The sequence below is a fragment of the Neophocaena asiaeorientalis genome, unplaced genomic scaffold (genome assembly GCF_003031525.2).
Source record: "Neophocaena asiaeorientalis asiaeorientalis breed wild unplaced genomic scaffold, Neophocaena_asiaeorientalis_V1.1 scaffold185, whole genome shotgun sequence".
Lineage (NCBI taxonomy): Eukaryota > Metazoa > Chordata > Mammalia > Artiodactyla > Phocoenidae > Neophocaena > Neophocaena asiaeorientalis.
Window position 1 is genome coordinate 905,462 of NW_020171809.1, and position 19,314 is coordinate 924,775.

General features: G+C 61.4%; 1 protein-coding gene across 12 annotated transcripts in view; it reads right to left on the reverse strand.

Moving 5' to 3' along the window:
* The window catches only part of CAPN10 (calpain 10), a 13,778-nt gene extending 1,519 nt beyond the window's left edge, over positions 1-12,259 (reverse strand). The window contains exons 1-13 of one of the 12 annotated variants that reach the window (XM_024762096.1): positions 11,958-12,259; positions 9,299-9,430; positions 7,962-8,158; positions 6,970-7,187; positions 5,629-5,772; positions 5,289-5,430; positions 4,637-4,803; positions 4,148-4,368; positions 3,196-3,398; positions 2,825-3,110; positions 1,069-1,268; positions 777-822; positions 139-496 (exon numbers count right to left, since the gene is read on the reverse strand). In XM_024762096.1, the coding sequence (XP_024617864.1) occupies positions 467-496; positions 777-822; positions 1,069-1,268; positions 2,825-3,110; positions 3,196-3,398; positions 4,148-4,368; positions 4,637-4,803; positions 5,289-5,430; positions 5,629-5,772; positions 6,970-7,187; positions 7,962-8,158; positions 9,299-9,430; positions 11,958-12,083 (2,112 nt within the window). In that variant the 5' untranslated portion in view covers positions 12,084-12,259 and the 3' untranslated portion in view covers positions 139-466. Of the gene's footprint in view, positions 1-138; positions 497-776; positions 944-1,068; positions 3,111-3,195; positions 3,399-4,147; positions 4,369-4,636; positions 4,804-5,288; positions 5,431-5,628; positions 5,773-6,969; positions 7,188-7,330; positions 7,814-7,961; positions 8,159-9,298; positions 9,431-9,887; positions 10,079-10,745; positions 10,808-11,957 lie in introns of those variants that run through there. The other 11 variants (XM_024762025.1, XM_024761954.1, XM_024762415.1 and 8 more) reach the window with 11 other exon arrangements.
* Between the last annotated feature and the right edge of the window lie 7,055 nt (positions 12,260-19,314).

A 19,314-nucleotide genomic window follows, 5' to 3' on the forward strand; every position in this document is an offset into this window, starting at 1 on the left:
TCCCTACACCAGCCCTGCCCCCCTCAGGCCACCTGGTCACCCCCCGTGTCTCAGCAGCCGGGCGGGAGCCCCTCACCTGCTCCCCCAGTGACAGCCAGTGAAGCCGCTGGCTACCTAAACCAGGACCCAGCTGGAAGCTGCTCAGTACAGATGTTTATTTATAAAGTTACATCCTAAAAACGTTTCTAATAAATAGTTTTAAACAAGATCTGTCCCGATGCGCCGTAAGGCCTCTCTCTGGGGCCAGGGAGACAGGGCGTGGAGGATTTCAGGGAGGCTCTGTCGGCTCAGCGGCGTGGAACGAAGGTGCCCACCCTGAGTTTTTCTTGCCCTTCCTGCAGCACCTGCAGGGACGGGGGCTCTTTGCCAGGACCCGCTCAGGCCCGGCCACCGCGGCCCTGGCGTGTGGGCCACTGGGAGTCCCTCAGACCCCTGGTCACCGAAGCCGACACGCAGGGTCACCCGGTTAGGCTTTCATCACTGCCACGAAGGAGGCCTGCGGGAGGAGATGGCGAGGGCTGGCGGCACTGCCCTGGTTCGAGGGGTGAAGGCCCGCCCTCACGTCCTCCAGGGGCTGTCATGGCAGCCCCAGCTTCTGGGCCCCGAGAAGCTCTGCCTGGGGCTCTCAGGGGAAGAGACCAGGGCACCTCGTGTCCCAGGGCACAGCCCAGCCTTCAGGGTGGCTGCTGGGAGGAGCTAGGCGGGGGAATTAAGACCCAGGGCACCAGGAGGCCCCAAAGCAGAGTGGGCTGGGCCCTCCCAGGCCCCACACATACCTCCTCGAGGAGCTGCCCCAGCATCTCCTGGCTGTGAATGGAGCGCCTGTGGGAGAAGACACCGCTCTCACCCTCTGGGTCCCTCCCTGCGCACCTGGAGAGGCAGCCACGCTCCAGGCCCGTCTGCTCTCTAGAAGGCACACTCTTCTCCCACAGGCCTCTGGGCTCTGCCAGGACAGTGAGAGCTGGGGTGTGTGCGACAGGTGGGAGAGAACCAGGGTGCTAAGATGCTGAGGACCACGGCCCCCCGACCGACACACACGCCCACCCACACATGGCCCCGGCACCCCACCTGTCTATTCTGGTCTCTACGGTCACTGTGAAGGCCCCCTCTGTGTCCGGCAGGTAGGTGGAGGGCACAATCCAGTAGGTCCCCTCGGACAGGTGGCAGAGCCGGCTGACCTCCTGGGCGTAGCAGTGCGGCACACAGCTTAGCAGAGGCTCCTGGAGCAGCAAGGAGGGCGCATCCTGGCCCCCACCGTCCGCTGGGACCTGGGGGAGGCCCGGGCTCAGACCGGGCGGCCCGCCCGTGGGCGGACCGAATCGGCTGTGCCCGCCAGGACGGCAAAGGCAAGTCCCCTATCTCAGCCTTGGCCTCGCTCCCTTCCCAGGCAGCACTGCCCTGGGTTGGGAGCAGCCTGGTGCAGTCTGCTTGGACCCCGTCACACATGCCAGGCCCCCGAAGCTGGACTCGCCACTCACCGGGGCCCCACCACCCGAGGGCCCCAGGCTGGGGACCAGCAGAAGGCCCGCCCTCACGTCCTCCAGCGGCTGTCACTGCAGCCCCGGCTTCTGGGCCCTGAGAAGCTCTGCCTGGGGCTCTCAGGGGAAGAGACCGGGGCACCTCGTGTCCCAGGGCACAGCCCAGCCTTCAGGGTGGCCGCTGGGAGGAGCTAGGTGCGGGAATTAAGACCCAGGGCACCAGGAGGCCCCCACTGCACAAGCCCCTGCCCCAGGACTCATCTCTTTGGCCCCGGCACCGGCACTATTTTCGAAGCGCCGGGGGGGTACCCCAGGGGTGGCCTGCAGTGGAGCGAGGCACCAGAGTACGTCCTCAGCCGTTGGGATCCTAACGGCACAGAACCTTCTCAGAGAAGAGCCGACCCTCCCCTCCCCCACGTCGTCTGTACCGCAGGCTAAGCGTGCCCAGCCCCATGACGGGCCCCTGATGGCACAGCTCCGGGCCATCCTCCAGCCCATGCCCTCCTCGGGCACCTGCCACTCCCAAGCCCATCTTGAAGCGGGGTCCCCAGAAGGAGCAGGGGAGCCACACTTCACCACGGAATCTGGGTTTGCAACCTCCGACCTCTGGCACTTCACCTCCCCGCCTTCTCCAGCTACACGTCCGCTAGGTGCATCCCGTTCACGTGCCGGGAGAGGAAGAGCTGACTGAGGCCTGGGAAGGCGCTCGGGGCGGCGTTTGTGACTCCCTGGCCCTCGCCTGGCCTCCATGGTCTCCTGCCACCCGTGGGTAGAGCTTCAGGCCCACGTGAGCCCGGGAGGCAGCCTCTCCTCTGCAGGGACAACCGACACACTTCCCCGAGCTCCCGAAGGCCGCCCCACCCTCCTACTGCCTGAGATTCGGCCCCGCACCTCGGCCTCGCTCTCAGCTCCCACCCCCAGCTCTGTCTTGTCTTTCTGATCAGAAGACCCTCACTCGGTGGCGCGACCGTCCATCGCGTCTCAGCGGGTGTGGGCCTCCCCTCCGTCCCTTCCCTGCTGGTCCCCAGAGCCCAGGCCCTCGCTGGTTCCAGACTCAGGCCCGGGGTTTGGGGCGGGGAGGATTCACGCGGCTTCAGGGCGGCTCCTGCCGGACAACGGCACCCTCTACGCCCTGTCGGGCCTCCCGACTGCAGGTGCAATGCTGGGGGCAGCTCAGGACACAAGTGTCCAGTGGTTCTGAGCCCGGGCGAGTGGACGAGGGGCCGCCTGAGCTGAGCCGTGACCCCCAGTGAGCTATGGACTTTAGGAAACCTAGAAATGAGTCTTGCGTGTGACTGGATGATGCGGACAGACCCCGGGGGGCCTCTCTCCCGGACCCGGCTCACCCCACCCGGACGCCCGGGAGCAGGGGCGCCTGCCTGGAAGACGTGGAAGCCGATGGCGACCTCGCGGTCACGGCAGTGCTGGCGCAGGGTGATGCGGACGCAGCGGGGGCCCGCGCCCTCCGGCACCGAGAGGGGGAAGCGGGGGTTGGTGGGGTAGGAGGCAAAGTTCCGGCTGCCCCCCGCCGTCCGGCCGACTCTCCAGGAGCCCCGCAGCCTCACGGTCTCCCACTCGCCCACAGGCAGGGCCTCCCGGGGGGCAGCGCTCTGGGCTGCCGGCTGGATGGCGCTGCCGGGGAGACAAGCACAGGAGGCGGCCGTGGCGCGAACGCACGTGGCCCTGTCCCAGTCCCCGGCCCGCCCGCCGCCCTCACCTGAGGCAGACTCTCCCACTGGAGAAGACCCGGAGCAGGAACCGCCCTGGCATGTCCTTCAGGAAGGTGCTGGGCACGGCCAGGTAGTAGCCCGGGGCGAGCTCACAGCGCAGATGGACCTCGCGGTCGTACGCGTGGCACGCGGTGCCCGCCACGGGGGGCGCGGACAGGGCCTTGGGCAGGCTGACCCGCCGCTTCTCCACCTGCAGGGGAGGCCCATGTGCACCCGTCACAGAAGGGCCCCCCTTGAAGCACCCAGGCCTACGGGTCCCCCGCACCCTGGTGAACCCGGGCCTTCCCCTCAGCCCTGGGGTCAGCGGCTCCGTCCCACACGGGAGCCTGCAAGTCCTCCTCTGCTCTGGGAGGAGACAGACAAATCCAGACAGGGCTGCGCCTGCAAAGGCAGGAGGCTGATGCAATCTGGGGACTGCCAGGCAAACGCTTGCTAGCAGTTTCTGCACGAGGAAAGCAACACCAGGCAGGCCGTGGCCACACAGGGACGGGGAACAGTGCGATGTGAGCTGTCAGACCCCGTCAGGACACACAGGGTTTAAAGCCAAGCGACTGGGCAAGCCAATGGGCAGCACGGTCCTCTGTCGGCCACCCTCCTGTCCCCTCAGAGAGCAGGACAGGGGTCTCCATCGGGAGCCACAGACCTACCCTCAGACAACCCACGAGAGCACAACAACCCCATCCCCGTTTTGTAGGGAGGGGAGCCCTCCTAACACCTCTGCCAGCTCTGCTAACGGCTGCTTCTGTGTAGCTTGCCTTTGGCTAAAGGGCACACCCTGGCCAGGCGGAGGGAGGTGAGCCCTGTGGACTCAGATCTGAACGGGGTCTGTGGGAAGACAGCCGGGGGAGCGAGAGGCACACTGGGGGCTCCTGGGGCTCAGGCCTCCTCACCCCTGTGCCTGCATCCCACAGAGCGGGGTGCCAGGCCCGGGTGGGTTACCTTCCAGATGTGCAGGCCCACGGCCTGGTAGTCCCTGCCTGGGCGGCCCGCCGTGCGCAGCTGTGGTCTCTGCAGGACGGCCATGTATACCTCGCTGGGTTCGCAGACCCGCAGCCAGAACTTGGGGTTGCTGGGGAAGCCGCTGTAGTTCCGGCAGCCTCCCGCTGACTGGCCCTTGACCCAGGCCCCGGGCAGCTCCTGAGTGTGGCACAGCGCCCTTCCTGGGCGGGGACCCCCACGTCAGCTGCAGGGACGGGGTCCCCCCCACGCTCCCCGCACTAGCAGGGGCCCCCCACCCCACCACCTGTCCCCCCAGGGCAGGTGGGGATGCAACCACCGCTCTGCCCTGAAGAGAAGCCAAGAGGCAAGAGGGGTGCTCGGGCAGCCCGCGGTGGGGCGCGGTGCCCGCTCAGCCCCGGACTTCAGAGGCCAGTCGTCCGGGCCACTGCGAGCCCATGAGGCCTCCCCCAGGGCGCAGGCCTCCCTTACCTGAGCAGAGACTCTGCAGGTGGCCAGCCTCCGAGATGGGGAAGCCGATGGTGACCTCGTCAAACTCCCGCAGAAACTCGTCCTCCTCCACCCAGAACTCCCCCTCCTGGAGCTGCGACAGCAGCTCAGACTGGGCCTCGGACTCCACCCGGTTCCACCCTTCACCTCTGGAAGGAACCTCCCTTCAGCCGAGGCCTCCCGCCTGCTGAGTGGATGACAGGGGCGGCAGGGCGGGGTGGGGGTGGGGGATGCTGGTCCCGCTCTGCGACCCTGGGCCGGCGAAGGGGAGCAGCCCTGGTCCAGGTCTTGACGCTGACGACTGGGTGCAGGCATTCCGTGGGTCTGTCACCCGCAGCCCGGCAAGGCATCCACCAGTCCGTGGGTGCCCCTGACTCAGGACAGGCCCCGACCGCCCCGGGCGCCTGGGTCGCAGGGCCCAGCGCTAAGCCTGCCTCAACAGGCCATCTGGGGCTGAGCACAGAGCACGGTGGCCCACGAGCAGGAGAGCAACCAAACCCTGTCCTGACCACGGCCCGGCCTCGGACACCAGGCGCGCACGCGGTCAAGGCGGCTCTGGGCTGCCCCTCGGGCCCCGCACCCCTCCCCCAGCGAGACCAGCGCGAGGACCCAGAGTGCACCTCGCCGCACTCACCCCTCTCTCCAGGGCCCCTGCCAACAGCGCCGGCCCCAGGGGTTCTGAATCCGCAGCAGCACGATGCTCTGACCAGCCCGGCCCCGGAGCTCTCGCAGGTCCGAGACAATGAAAGCGTGAAACTCCCCCAGCGCCCTGGTACCTGGGTGAGCGACAGCCAGGAAGTCCTCAAACCGAGCAGATGCACAGGTCCGCCTCCTTCCCTGGGACGCCCCAGCCCACTCCACTGCGGCGGCACAGGCACCCGGGTCCCTGCGGGCCAGCAGGGGCTCCTTTCCTGACCGCTGCCGACAAGTCAGCTCAGGAACGGCCTTATGCAGCGTGAGTCACAGGGAAGGACCTGGGTTTAGACCCCGGCTCGGCTGCCACCAGGCCTGACGAGTCATTCCCTTCTCTGGGCCTCGGTCCTCGTTGAGGATGATGAGGGAGGTTCTCAAAAGGGCTGCTCCCAGCACCGTCACGGGCGGGTCTGCGACACCAGAAACTAGAGAAACCTCTTCTCAGCGAGCTGCTAAGGTGTCAGGGGCGTCAGGTAGTGTCTGAGCAGAAACCGGTGGGGAGGGCTGGAGGCCCGCGGGAGACCCTCCCCCTGGCCAGAGGCCTTGGGACAGACAGGCGCAGAAGTGAAGGGGCCAAGCAGAGACTGGTGGGCGGGTGGTGGTCCAGACAGGAGAAGAAACTCCTGGAATGTCTTTAAGTGCTTTGCTTAGAAAGGCACTGGAGCGGCCACTCTGGGTGTCCCGCCCACGTTCCCAGCCCCCTGCCACTTCGGTGGGTTCCAGCTGCTCTCCATCTTTGCCTGTGGGTTCCCCCCAAGCTTGAAGTGCCTAGAATTAGCCCTACCCCACCCTGGGGGCAGCTGGTGCTACACAGGCCACCCTCTGAGGCAGTGTCTCGCACAGCGTCCCAGCACAGCACTCCGTGGGCTCCCCTCACCCCCGAAGTGTGCTTCCCCAACCCCACCCTGAGGCCTGCAGGTGGGCAAACCAGCCCGGGGCTGTGCTAACGCTCACGCACCGCCGGGCAGCGCAACGGCCAACTCGTGGCAGTTTATTTTGATGTTCTTATTCTTCGGACAAAAAGCCCGTTAGGAAAATAACCGTAAATATGAAAACAACTGTGCATAAAGATGTCCACTGCAATGTTAGTTATAATAGCATAAAATGGAAAGACCTTGAACACCCAACATCAAGGGAAGGGTTAAGAAGAGTGCAGCAGACACACGGATAACGTAAGATGCTGACAAAGCTTACACAGCGACATAGAGAATGGTATATGATACAGAATATAAAACATATACATCTTTTTGAAAAAAAAACTGAGAAAGGGGACTAAAAAGTCAAAAGTAGTCAAGTCTGAGTGATTTTTTTCTTTCAACGGATTTCTTTCAATGAGCAGGTATATTACTAAACTGAAAACCTGACTGTCGCTTTTGCCAGGTTACCAGCTGGGCCAGAGATGGTGCCACCACCTGGTGACCCCAATACAGGCTCCCGTCTCCCCACAGGGGTAAGCCCTGGTCAAGGGAAAAGGGGACACTTCCCTCCAGAGAAGGACGGTCAGTAGGGAAGGTCCTCCTTTCCACTTAGCCCATATAGGACCACAGTAAAAAGCTCTGTACAGGAGGCCGAGAGGGCTCAGGTGTGCAGGCCTGCCATGCCACCGCCCGCTCCCGCCCTACCTGTTCTGGGCCTGAGCACCGAGCAGCTCAGCAGACAGCGGTCCTTCAGGCTGAGCAGCTGCCGACAAGTCCTACGTTCCGCGCCCCTGGGCCTGTCCTGCTGGCCGCTGGTTCCTGCCATGTCCTTCAGGTTCCACCTCTCGGCCAGGCCACCAGTGAGGTCCACCAGGGCGTCAGCCACCTGTCCCGCCCACAGGTGCTCATAGGACCCGTAGACCCTGGGGAGACAGCCAGGAGGGCGTGAGGCTCCGGCACCAGGCCCCCTGCCCCTCTCCTGTCCCCTGTGGTCTGCCTTCTACCCACCTCAATCGCCTCTCTTTCCCTCCCACCCTGTCCTCACCAAGTCCAGACACAAGCTCACCTCCAAGGCCATAAGGGACAGCACCCCGCAGTGCCCTGCGGCCTCTGCCCCTGTGGGGCACCAGCGGGAGGCGGGCACAGAGGCTGTGAGCTCCCACTCCTGCGTCTCTCATGATCAAGGCCTTCGGCCCCGCCAGCGGCAGCAGTGGAGCGCTCACTCCCACCGCGGAGGCCTGCCTACCGGCCCAGCGCCTTTCAGCACGGCCATCAGCACACTCGGGGAGGAAGTCCTTGGTCTCAGGACTACGATAAACGAGCATGGTAACTCGGTGGCCTCATTCCTTCCCAGCAACCTGCACAGAGGCCGCCTGTCCCCAGTGCTGACACAGATAGACAGAGACATTTCTCTCGCTTGGGTTTGAGGAAAGAGAGAGGAAAACACACACCCTCTTTCTGGAGGCGAGGCCTTCATGCCCAACTTTGAAATGAGGGCAGGGAAAGAGGGAGTGGGCAGAGGGGACAGCAAGCCACAGGCCAAGTCTCAGAGTTTCTGTCTCTGGACGGGTCGCCCCACCCAGGACTGGCCACCAGGCCCTAGCTGCTGACAAGAACGCTGCAGCCCAGGGAGAGCAGATGTGCTTCCCGGGCCCCCAGCCCGCCTGGCCCGGCCCCTCCACCCCCAGCGTGCGTACTTGGCGTAGACCTTCTCCAGTAAGGGAAGCCAGAACACATCCTCCCTCTGGCACCGGGAGAAGCAGAGTCTCCCTGCAAGACAAGGCAGACGGTCATCTATGGTCACCTCCACCCAGCGTCCAAACTGCCAAACTCGACAGGTGAAGGAGCCGCGGTACGTCTGGTCGAGCCAGCTCGGCTGTCCCGGAGGAAAGACCTGCCGCGCGTGGGGAGAGGCAAAAGGAGACGGTGAGAGAAGCCACCACGCGGCGCGCTCCCAGCATCCCGAGAGAGCGTGACCGTGCTGAACGGTACCCTCCCATCGCACAAAGGACTCCACCTCCCCCGACGCCTGGCTGGCAGTGCTTATGCAAAACCCGCTTACTGGACAGAAGACTAACAGACCTTTTAATAAAAGATGCTAGGGCCACACGGAGGGAGCCGACTGTCTCCCAGAGGTCAGAGTCAACCATTAACGTCCTAGCGTCCCCAATAAGCATGTGACCTGAATCCAAAACAAATGTGACTTTTATAGGCCTGAGTGACCCAGTTCTCGACAGAGTGGCTGGTGGCAGGTCACCATAGGCACAGCGACCCCCTGGCTGGAGCCTGGGACCTCAGAAACTCTGACAGTGCCCGGCCCACTGTTCACTGCTGGGTTTGTGATTCTGGCCTAATGCTGAGAGACAGGACGGGCTCTGGACCCAGATGGCCTCGTTTGGGCCTGGCTCTGCCCCTTACTAGCTGGGAACGGGACAATGGTTTTAGCGTCCTCGTTTGTAAGAAAGGGTCAAAGCCAGCAAGTCCTGTGAGAATGAAAGCCAGCAACTGGGGTGAGCTTAGCACAGGGCCTGGGACATGGGAGCAGCTCGGAAAGGGGTCACCACCGTCAACACTGTTGCCTGTATCGGTGACACTTAGCGAGGCCGTGAGGGCTCCTGGGGAAGGAGCCCGACAGGCCTTCTATAACTGTGGTACCTGCTTAGCATCAGAAACAGTTTTAATCACCTTTTGCCAATTTATATTCTAAACCTGTTAAAAAAAAAAAAAGCAACCGCAACTAGCTAGGAAGCTTACTCTAAAGCAGCACAGGACCTCTCAGCCAACCCTTTCCTACCCTGGGCTGGCACGTTTGTCTTTTTATTCCAAATGCCTGCCTGACCCAGGGCTCAGGAGATGGCAGAGCAGGGCACAAAGCAGCCCTGCTGGCCCCTGCGGGAGGGGGTCACTGCATCTGCGCCTCGGAGCCCCCGAGGGCCGAGCCCCACAGGGCAAGAGCTTGGCTGCCTCCTGCTTCCTTCCAGCGCGGGCAGACAGGAAGCAAGGGCCGGAGGGGAAGCCGCGCTGTGGCAGACACCTGGTCCAGGAGATGCTGGCTCTTCTGCAGGGCGGCGCAGGCGCACAGGAACCAGCAGTCCCCTAGCAGCCCTTGCTTCACCTGTCCTTCCTGAGCGCGATCTGCAAACAGCTGGGGCGTGGCACAGATTTCCTGAAATAAAGAAAATCGTCCAGAATTACTTCATGCCTGTGGCTAGCTTTAAAACTAAGAATACAGGATCTATGTGACAGGGGCTGGGGAGGAGCTTTCCTGGTCACCCACATTGCCTAAGAGGGGACGGGAAGTAGCTGGCTTCTTGCAGCCAGTATCCGTCAGCCTCTCCTGGCTTCAGATCATCGCATCCAACTTAAGATTCCGGGGTCCCTGTCTCTGTCCACCTTCCTTAATTGGCAAAACTCCCAACTCTGGATGAATCCTACCCTGCTTTTCATAAAACAGTTGGTCTAGAAAATGGTTTCACTTTAAATTCATACAGGCAAGTCTCAAGTGGGTCCTCTATACTGTTTCTCTAAAAGGCTCAATTTTCCACACCCCAGACTAGTTTACCCCTTCTCCTTCCTCCTTCTCTTCTCAAAACACCCTCTCCCCTCTAAGCGGATGGCCTCACCTGATGCTCCATCAGAAGCCCCCGGACATGACCCGTTCCTGCCCTCAGTATCTGATCCCTCCCACGATCCCCGCTTCCTTCCTTCTCTGCAGGGAGGATCCCACCAGCATAAGGCATGGGAGAGGATGTCTCCTCTTCTCTAAGATGCTGTCCCTGGGCACTATTTCCCCTCTAGGCCCGTCACTGACCGACTTCTCGAAAGAGCTGTTGCCCCTACTTCCTCCCTCCGGCTCCTTGCCACACCTCGTTGCTTCTGAGCCAGCCATGCCCCCAAAACTGCTTTTATCAATGTCACCTCCGTGTCGTCACCTCCAACGGGCATCCTCTGTCCTTGTCTTTCCCAACACTCGGCAGCATCAGAGCAGTGGCTGCCCCCGACCCCAGCAGTCCCCTCCTGGCTTCCACGATTCCAAGGGCTTCTGGCTGTCCTTTCCCCTCACTGCCTGCCACTTCTCAAGTCTGCCTGTCAAGGCACCTGCGGTTCCTCAAGGCTCGGTTCCAAGCCGCCTCTTCTTCTCTGCCCATACTTTCTCCTGAGATACCCTTCCAGACCCTGGACAGTAAGCCATCTGTTACAGTCCCAGCTCCCAGTGGAGCATCTAGGCCAGGTCTTCCTGAGCTCCCGACTCTCATATCCACTTGCCTACTGTCAGCTCCGCTTGAACCTGTGAGAGCAAAACCCAAGCCTACATTTCCACCCCTAGCTCTCCCCCACCTCCCAGTTTCCCCAGCACAGCAACCGGGACCATCATCCCCCCAGGTGCTCAGGCTAGACATCTAGAAGTCATTCTTGGTCCCTCTTTCATCCTCACCATCTACTTCCAATCGGTCACTAAGACAAATGGGTCTCAGACCTACCTCTGCCACTTCTTAGTTCTGAGACCTTGGGCAACATTTTGACTTAACGTTGGTTTCCTGGTCTGTAAAATGGAGATACAAGTACCAAGGTGGACTAAATAAAATCAAGGGCATAAATTCTGTGCACATAGAATACCTATAGCCTTTACTTGCATATAATGAGCGTTATGTAAATATAAGTTTCTCTTCCCATTTCCTGACCACCATGAACCCGACTCTAGTTTCCAATCGGTCACTAAGACCTATCAACCCCCCTCCAAAATATCTCTCAAATCCATCCACTCCAAAGCCCCATCCCAACGGCTGTCACACCAATCTGAGCTCCTTCATCTTTCCCCAGGACCACTGCAATGGCCATCTTCATTCCTGCCCCAACAATCCATTCCACACCTGGCAGTAAGAGTGAGCTTCTTAAAACGTAAATCAAATCGAATCACTCCTCTACTAAAAACATTCTAATGGCCTCCCATTGTCCCTAAAATCCACTCCCCACACTTTTTTTAACCCAAATTCCACCGGCATGGCCGGTCAGGCTCTTTGGCCCTTGGCACCTCCATGCCAAACAGGCCCTCTCAGTGTTGCCCACGGAAAGCACCTCAACAGGCAGAGCCAGGTCTGGACTTCTTCCAGGGCTGGTGCACACAGATGTCCCCACTAAGACTGCATACACTCAGGGAGAGACTGTTCCTTGGACAGTCTTATTCAGCTGATACGCCATTTCTAAAGATACCAGCATAGCACCAGGCCCGCGCATCCCTCTAAGTGCCACCTTAAAGTGCACGAGGTTCAAGACAGGAACGTGCAGAGCAAAACGGCTTTGCTTTGTAGGCTCAGCCCGGCCCTTCCAGAACATAATGAGAAACAGAACGAGACCGCTTGTGGCCAGAAGAGCCATGCAGACTGGAAGCTCTTCAAAGCAGACGCAAGTGGGGCTGAGTTTGCGTCTGTTAAAACGCCCCTCTCGCTGTGCCTTGAAACTCCTATTGAATGGAGCTCTCACAAGTAGGGGCCGTAAACTCGGGTCCAGCACACCCCGAGTGGGCTGGGGAGGGGGCCTGGGAGCCCACTCAGGAGGACAGAGGCGGCAGACCCTGCCGACCGTCGTGCACCCAGCCCCGGCTAACCCCGGCCGCCGCGCTCGCACCCCTGCAGGAAGGAGCGCCCGGAGGCCTGGCGCGAGACGCGTGAGACCCGCGCGCCCCCCTGCCCCACCTGGGGCCGCCTCCACGTGATTTCCTCCCGGAACTGGGCCAGCGGCGTGGAGAAGCTGGAGAAGAGCGAGGAGTCAGAGGCCGGGAAGGCAGCGTCCCGGAAGAGCTCCCTGGCCGGCGCCCGCATCTTGGGCACCCCGAGCTCCCATCTGCTGCCCGCGCCCAGGTGCCGAGCGCAGCCGAGGGGGCGCGCAGCCCCGGAGGGAGCGCGAACCGGCCGCGGTCCCGCCTGCCTCGCGCCTCCCCCGTCCGGCCCGGCCCCCCAGCCCCGCTGGACCCACAGTACCACCCGGCCCCGGTGCCCGCCCACTCCGTCGCCCCGGTAACCGTCGATCTAGGCTGCAGCCAACCAGGCGCGTAGCCCCTGATCACATGACAGAACGGCCCAATCCCACTCGAGCGTTGGGAAGTCCGCGCCAGATTCCCAGCCCGCAGGGGGCGTGGCTCTCGATCTAGGCTCCAGTGAAGCCGGTTAGTCGCCTTGGCTGCACTTCTCTTTCCAGGGCCGGGGGGCTCGAAGGTGTCTCAGCGGAGACTCACACCTGGGAAGCCGGCAGTGTCTTGTCCTCGGGCCGGTGTGGTTCGGGTCGGGGCGTCGGGACTGCCTCCTGAGGCTGAAGGGACCAGAGAGGCAGTCTCGGCCGAGGTCGGGCTAAGAACTACAGGTCCCAGCATGCCGTGCTGCCTCCAGAATGCACTTCTTCCGGCGGGGGCGGTGGGTCCGGCCACCTGGTGTCGGGAGAGCCAATGAGAGACTCGGGAAGGGGAGCTGTGGGCTGTCAGGGACAGTGTGGTGTCCGCCACTGTTGTGGTTGTGCTGGGGTCCTGGGGAATGTTACGGCCCCGGGAGGGCCTTCGCAGGCCTGGGAGGCTGTCTCAGGGCAGGCTGGGATCAGACGCGCTAGATCCTGAGCCGGGCAGGCGATGAGGCTGGAGCATCCTCCTGGTCCCCAGATGGCCGGGCATCTGGTACTGGTGGGCTGGACAGTGACCCGCTGGAGTTGCGGTTATAGCTCATGGCCGCTCAGTGCTGCGGGTTGGTGAGGGCAGTGATTTAAGGATCTGCTCAAGGATTCACCTTTGCTGCAGGAACCTGCCCTTCCCCGTCCCCATTCCTAGGAAGGAAGGCAGGCAGCCAGCCAGAGGCTTATTCTCTCACTGCGTCTCCAAGCCTGCTTCACTGTGGCTGGAGCCTTCACAGAGGGCCGCACGGGGGAGGAGATGGGGTGGGGTGGGGCACAATCCTTCTAGAACAGCTCTCTGATACCTACTAGAGCATCTCAGATTTTGTATCCCCAGGCCGCTTTTGCCCAGCCTCCCAGATAGGAAGGGTGGTCAGATCGAAGCCCTTCTGCAATCTGATCCGTGCTGATGAGAAACGGAGCCTGGTCCAGGAGCCCCTGCCCCGGCCTTCTTGCTCCAGAGCCCCCGGTTGCTGTGACAGCTGCGGCTTCTCCCTCTGAGAGGCCCAGCAAGGCTTGCATGAGGAGCAGCTGTTGGTGGTGGCATGATACGGGGGGGTTTGGAGGCCTAGGGTCCTCATCTCTGCTGAGGTTCTAGAGAAGGGAGTGACCTCATCGTCTGACATCTCTCTCTGGGATGCTCACTTCATGACCCTTGCCCCCGTGGTGCTGACTCTCCCAGAAGATGTTTATGGCAGGCTGGAGGCTGCACCGTAGCTGGATGGAGTCAGGAATGGCCTGGGCCCTGCTTCATGTGGGTGTCCTGAAGGACTAAGAGAAACTTCCCTGACCTGGGGTGTTGGGTGACTGGTCTGCTCCAGGTAACACGCTGGGGTGGTGAGCAGCAGGCTGGGGCCAGCCCAGGATCTGGACTCTAAGTGGGGGCCTCTGCTGTGCCACTTACCCAGGCTTGCAAGCTCTGGAGAGCAAGCAGTCTCCTGCGGGCATGTCGGTGTGCAGAGCTGGGCCCAGGCCCAGAGAAGGATCTGGACTCTAAGTGGGGGCCTCTGCTGTGCCACTTACCCAGGCTTGCAAGCTCTGGAGAGCAAGCAGTCTCCTGCAGGCATGTCGGTGTGCAGAGCTGGGCCCAGGCCCAGAGAAGGGGCCAGCAGACAGTTGGTGCGGGGTAGGCAGCAGCCCAGGCCTGCAGTGTTGGTTTGTGACCAACACCGAGACGGCATGAAGGCATCTCTCCTGTCGGCCTGCGGGCACAGCTCCTCCTGGGCCACACTTACCCCCACAAGCCCTGTGGTGCCATTCCCCACCTCTGGGTGCAGAGATGACCCCTTGGCCAATTAGCAGTAGTCCCCTCTCCCTCCTGGGCCCACCCCCCAGCCCTGTGCAGAGTGGAGCCTCTGGCTTGTGGGTATCAGGAGGCGATGGAGGCAGCCTGGGGTGGGAAAATGAGGAGGTGTTCTGGGGGCAGCTGGTGCACAACCGCAGGTCCTGGGATGGGCAGTCATTTAAAGTCTGACCTCAGGGCCCTCGCTGTAAGGCGGGAACACAAGCTCCACGTCATAGCGCTGTTTGACGGTTACAAGTGAGACGTCGGGAGGCCCCGTGGAGCTGCAAGAAGGATTGGCCTCGGGCCCCTCAGGTTAGGAAGCTCTTGAGACACGTTCTCAGTTACATTGATGCGTCTGAATTACAAGGCAGTTTCAGGCCCACAGAACAGTGAAGGCCACGTGCCCGACCCCAGGCAGCCCGAGACTGACTCGTGTCCCAGGCCTGCGGGCGGTGGGGTGGCTGTCCCTCTGAGCAAGCCCTTCTCTCCGGGACTCTCCTCCTGAGGGGACGGGACAGGTGGGAGGTCCCCTACCTTAGCAAGGCCCTGGGCGCGCAGGACCAGCCTCCACTACGCACATCCCAGAACTGACTCTGGCCTCTGAGCACCGAGAGACGGTGGGAGCGCGGGTGTCCGCCCCCCCGGGGCCGGGGGCACGCAGAGCAGTAGTCCAGGGCCCCCGAGCCAGGAGCACCCTGAGGTCACCTGAGCAAGAGTCACCGGAAACCTGGCCCTGCTGGGCGGCTGTCCCAGCTGCTCTCTGGGCCCGTCTCCAGCTGCAACCCCCACAGTGCAGGGACCCTGGGGCGGGCTGACGATTACGTGAGAAACAAGGCTGGGCCTGGGCCGAGGGGCGTCAGCGAGGGCCACGAATGTGGACTGTTTCCCTGTGGGACGGTCTTCGCTGGGGCGGAGCGGGAGTGCGTCCTGGAAGCGTGGGTCTCTCCCCTGCCCCTGTCTGGAGGTTCCAGCTGAAGGAATCTCCCCAGGCAGGGCTGGAACAAAGCCATCTGTGTCTTTCCTGCAACCCGCAATCAGTTCAACAGAAGTGAGGAAGGTCCCGCCCCTAAGGGCTTGAAGGGTTAAATGCACTTGACAACGCTGAGACGCGGAGTTTGTACGATCCTCACGCATCTCAGAGGTAGGTGTCACCGTCCCATTTTACGACAAAGAACCTGAACTTCAAAGGGAGGAGGGGGCAGCCCAGGACCCCACAGCTATACGTGGGACGGAGCCAGCGTTCCGAAACCAGGCAGGCCTAGGTCGCTTTGCTTGCTGACAGAAGAATGGATTCTTTTGCGGTGATGTTTTAGTTTGGGTTTTGTTTTTTTTTACCTCATTGTTAAAAATAATACACGCTCCTGATAGGACTTTCCCCTTTAACTACTGCTCCAAAGTGGTCACGTGTTCTTAAGTTTTATTTTGAACACAATACAGGTAATTTCTTCTTGACTTCACTGCTCTGAGGTGACCGGATTTCCAAGTGGGATATTTTCTGCACTGCGGGCGTCGCGTCCTCTATTCCTCTCTGCTTGCTCGTGCGTTTTTGAACAAGGAAGGATTATCTGGGCCTGGGTGGGTGGGCGGTAGCACTCTCCACCCTGCCCTGTGCTGAGAGCCCCTGCCGGATGCTGGGCTAGCCCTGTGGGAGCCTCGGCACAGCCCGTGTTCAGGGCGCACCCTGCCCTGTGCTGAGAGCCCCTGTCTGATGCTGGGCTATAGCCCTGCAGGAGCCTCGGCACACCCCGTGTTCAGGGCGCACCCTGCCCTGTGCTGAGAGCCCCTGCCGGATGCTGGGCTAGCCCTGTGGGAGCCTCGGCACACGGCCGTGTTCAGGGCGCACCCTGCGCTTGGCCTTCACCCTCCCAGCATCTGATGATTATTTAGAGAGAAAGAAAAAAAAAACAAAAACAAAAAACAAAACCCTTAACAGCTGCCATCAGAATCGTCTTGGTGAAAGGACAGCCTGTGTTAGGGTATGTGGGTTAGGGAGGCTGCCTGGGCGAGGCGGCCTTAGGTGGCCCAGCCTGGCCGGGGAGGTCTGATGGTGGGTAGACGGGGGCAATGGCTAAGGAGAGGAGGCTGGAGTCCCGGATGTGTTGAGAGAGGATGCCTTGATCAGTCTGAGCTGCTTCGTGCGGCCGTCTTTCCACGACCCCGGGTCTTGGGCGAATCCTACCGCTTCGCGCTTCCTCTGTTCTTTCCCTTCGTCAGGCCTTTGCTGACGCGAGGAGGGCTCTTTGATGCTCCAGTCCGTGAGTCCCGTCTTCACTGTGACCATTCTTCTCGGGTTGCATTTTTTTTATTTAAAAAGTTGTCCCTTTAAGAAACTTCCAAGGTCTCTGGTTCTTTTTCTTGACTCCTGGTCATCTCACAGGTGCCTATTCCTGTCTTAGGGTTTATTTCAAACCACCCCCACCCGCCATTGCGTGGCTGAGACGTTAGTTGTGTTCTGATTACTTTGTCAGCCCTGCTTCCCTGGGGGTCAGCTTGGGCCGGGGAGTGTTGGCCGCTGTGCACGTGGTTGGTGCTTGACTCGGCCTTATGTTTACATCTGAAGTTCTACCCAAGGCACCTGGCCTGAGAGAGGGGGGCGTACCCCCAGTAAGTCCCAGTAAGAGTGGGGGAGGGGAGAGAAGCGCCCCCAAGGCAAGTCTGGACCACACAGGACACGGCTTGAGGGACTCAAGACGCCTGTACCTGGACTCGAGAGAGGCTCCAGGCAGCGCGGGGCTCTATGCACAAACCCTCACGGGTCAGCTCTCCACACACCATCTCTCCTCGCTGCCCCGCCTTCCTTGGCCCCAGCAGATCCAATGCTCACGGCCACTCCCATCCCCATCCTGGACATCACCCCCCTCGGCCCAATTCTCCTGCCTGACTGCTCCCCTCTCTGTCCCGAAAGTTCTGTCTCCCAGCACTGCCCTCAGCCCCTATGGTGGTCAGTACTGCCACTGGCCGAAAACCCCCACCTCCATGCACGTGGCAGGAGCGGACAGACGTGGCGCACGGCCCCAGCGCGTCTGACTGCTGGTGTGAGCCCCTTCACAGCCCCATCTCTGATGAGGTGCTTTCATCCATCAGCATGGGTCCTTGAGGAACGAGAGGCAGGAAGCCCATACCCCCGCCTGGCCTGAAGCAGACACAAGGCACGAGTGAGAGATAAAACTTCGTTATTTAAAACACTGGTATTTTAGGGACTTCCCTGGCGGTGCAGTGGTTAAGAATCCACCTGCCAACATAGGGGACATGGGTTCGAGCCCTGGTCCGGGAAGATCCCACATGCCACGGAGCAAGTAAGCCCGTGCGCCACAACTACTGAGCCTGCGCTCTAGAGCCCACAAGCCACAGCTACTGAAGCCTGAGCACCTAGAGCCCGTGCTCCGCAACAAAAGATGCCACCGCAATGAAAAGCCCGTGCACCGCAATGAAGAGTAACCCCTGCTTGTTGCAACTAGAGAAAGCCTGCATGCAGCAACGAAGACCCAACACAGCCAAAAATAAATTAAAAAAAAAAATAAAATAAAATAAAACGTTGGTATTTTAGAGCTGTTTGTTGCCAGAGCACAGACATCGGCCCCAGAATAGGTGTGAGGCTGTATCAGGACATACGATGCAGGCCGGGGGCTGGCATGGGCCCATCCCTGGAAGCCGTGGTATGCAGCCACAAAACATTTGGTAAAACTCAACCGTGACGACCCATGAGGCAAACGATGTCCAAAATAACTCACAGGTCTGGTGGAAGAGGTTGGGAAACCCTGGCAGCCTGTGTTGGTCACAGGCTGCGTTTGGCAAGATACCACGAGGGAGAGATAGCCTGAAAAAACATGCCCGGTTTGCAAGCTGGGAGGAAAAAGAATCGAGAAAGGCAGGAACACAGGGACTCATGGGGTTGAGAGGCCACCTGCTCATCCCAGAGGGCAGATCAGAGTCAGGACCATGTGGCAGGACAACACCGAGCCGTGGGTGACTGTGGGGCTTGCTTCTGAGCCTCGCCAAGTCAGGCGAGGCCGGGGGGGCGGGGAGCGAAGCAGGCGCCTCGGGTGTGGCTGCACGCCCGCAGAGGCCACGTCAGGACCTTGGGGGACCACAGCGCTTTTGAGAGTTGCACTGCCGAAGAAACCAGGAGGCTGGGACTAAAAAGTTTGTGACTAGAGACTTGAAAATGGCCTTGGTGGAGAAGAGGCCGAGGAAGCAGTTCAGCCCCCAAAGAGGGCTTGGCCAATGCCATGATCAGGCGTGACCAGTTAGACAGGAGGAGGGCGGACCCTTCCCAGGGCAGAGCCAAGGGCCACAGAGAACCCAGGACTGGGGAGCCTGGCCCAGGATGGGGCCCCTGGCAGGCCTCTAACACTGCTGTGGGGCGGGGGCTGCTGGCCCCCTGTGTTTCTCCCTCCGCAGGGGTGTTGTTGCTGCCGCCCTGTCCCTGTTCCCCGCGGGCGGGTGACTGGCCTTCCAGCTCACGAGTGGCTGGGCTGAGTGGAGCCCCACCGGGCCCTGGTGCTGGGACAGCCCCCCGAGTCCCTGGACCGTAACTGGATGGGACCAAGTCAACTCCTGGCCGGGGCAAGGGGGTGAGGTGGAGGGGTTGCATCTTGAGTGCAGGAAGGAGAATCAGTGGGACATCTGGTGACCTGGGGGCCGGATGTGGCAGGGCCAGGGCTGCTGGCCCACCATTTGCGGTCCTCCCTCGCCCTGGCCCCTTGGGGGGGGGGGCGCTCTGTGACTGGGTCCGGCCAGTTGGTCAGGTGACGTCACTGCAGGGCCAGAGCGTGTAATGGTGGTGGGAGACCCACACTAGAGGCGTGCCACCCCGTGAGCCCAACCCTGCGGGCAACCAGGAGGACCAGGGCCCGATTGCTGCCCTCTGTCGCAGTGGCTGCATCAATCCCAGCGTCCACAGCTTAGCCATCCTTCGTGGCGATGCCCCAGGTGGAGTCCCCAACCTCACTCCCTCTTCCAAGCCCCACCAGTACCTGCAGCCTCGACTGCACCTGTGCTTGCAGACGTCCTTCCTTCTCCATCCCCCAAAGTCACACTCACCTCTTCCTTTACTCCAGTTTGGGATGGGGGCCCACTGCTGAGAAAGGCCCGCAGCAGGGGTGGTGACA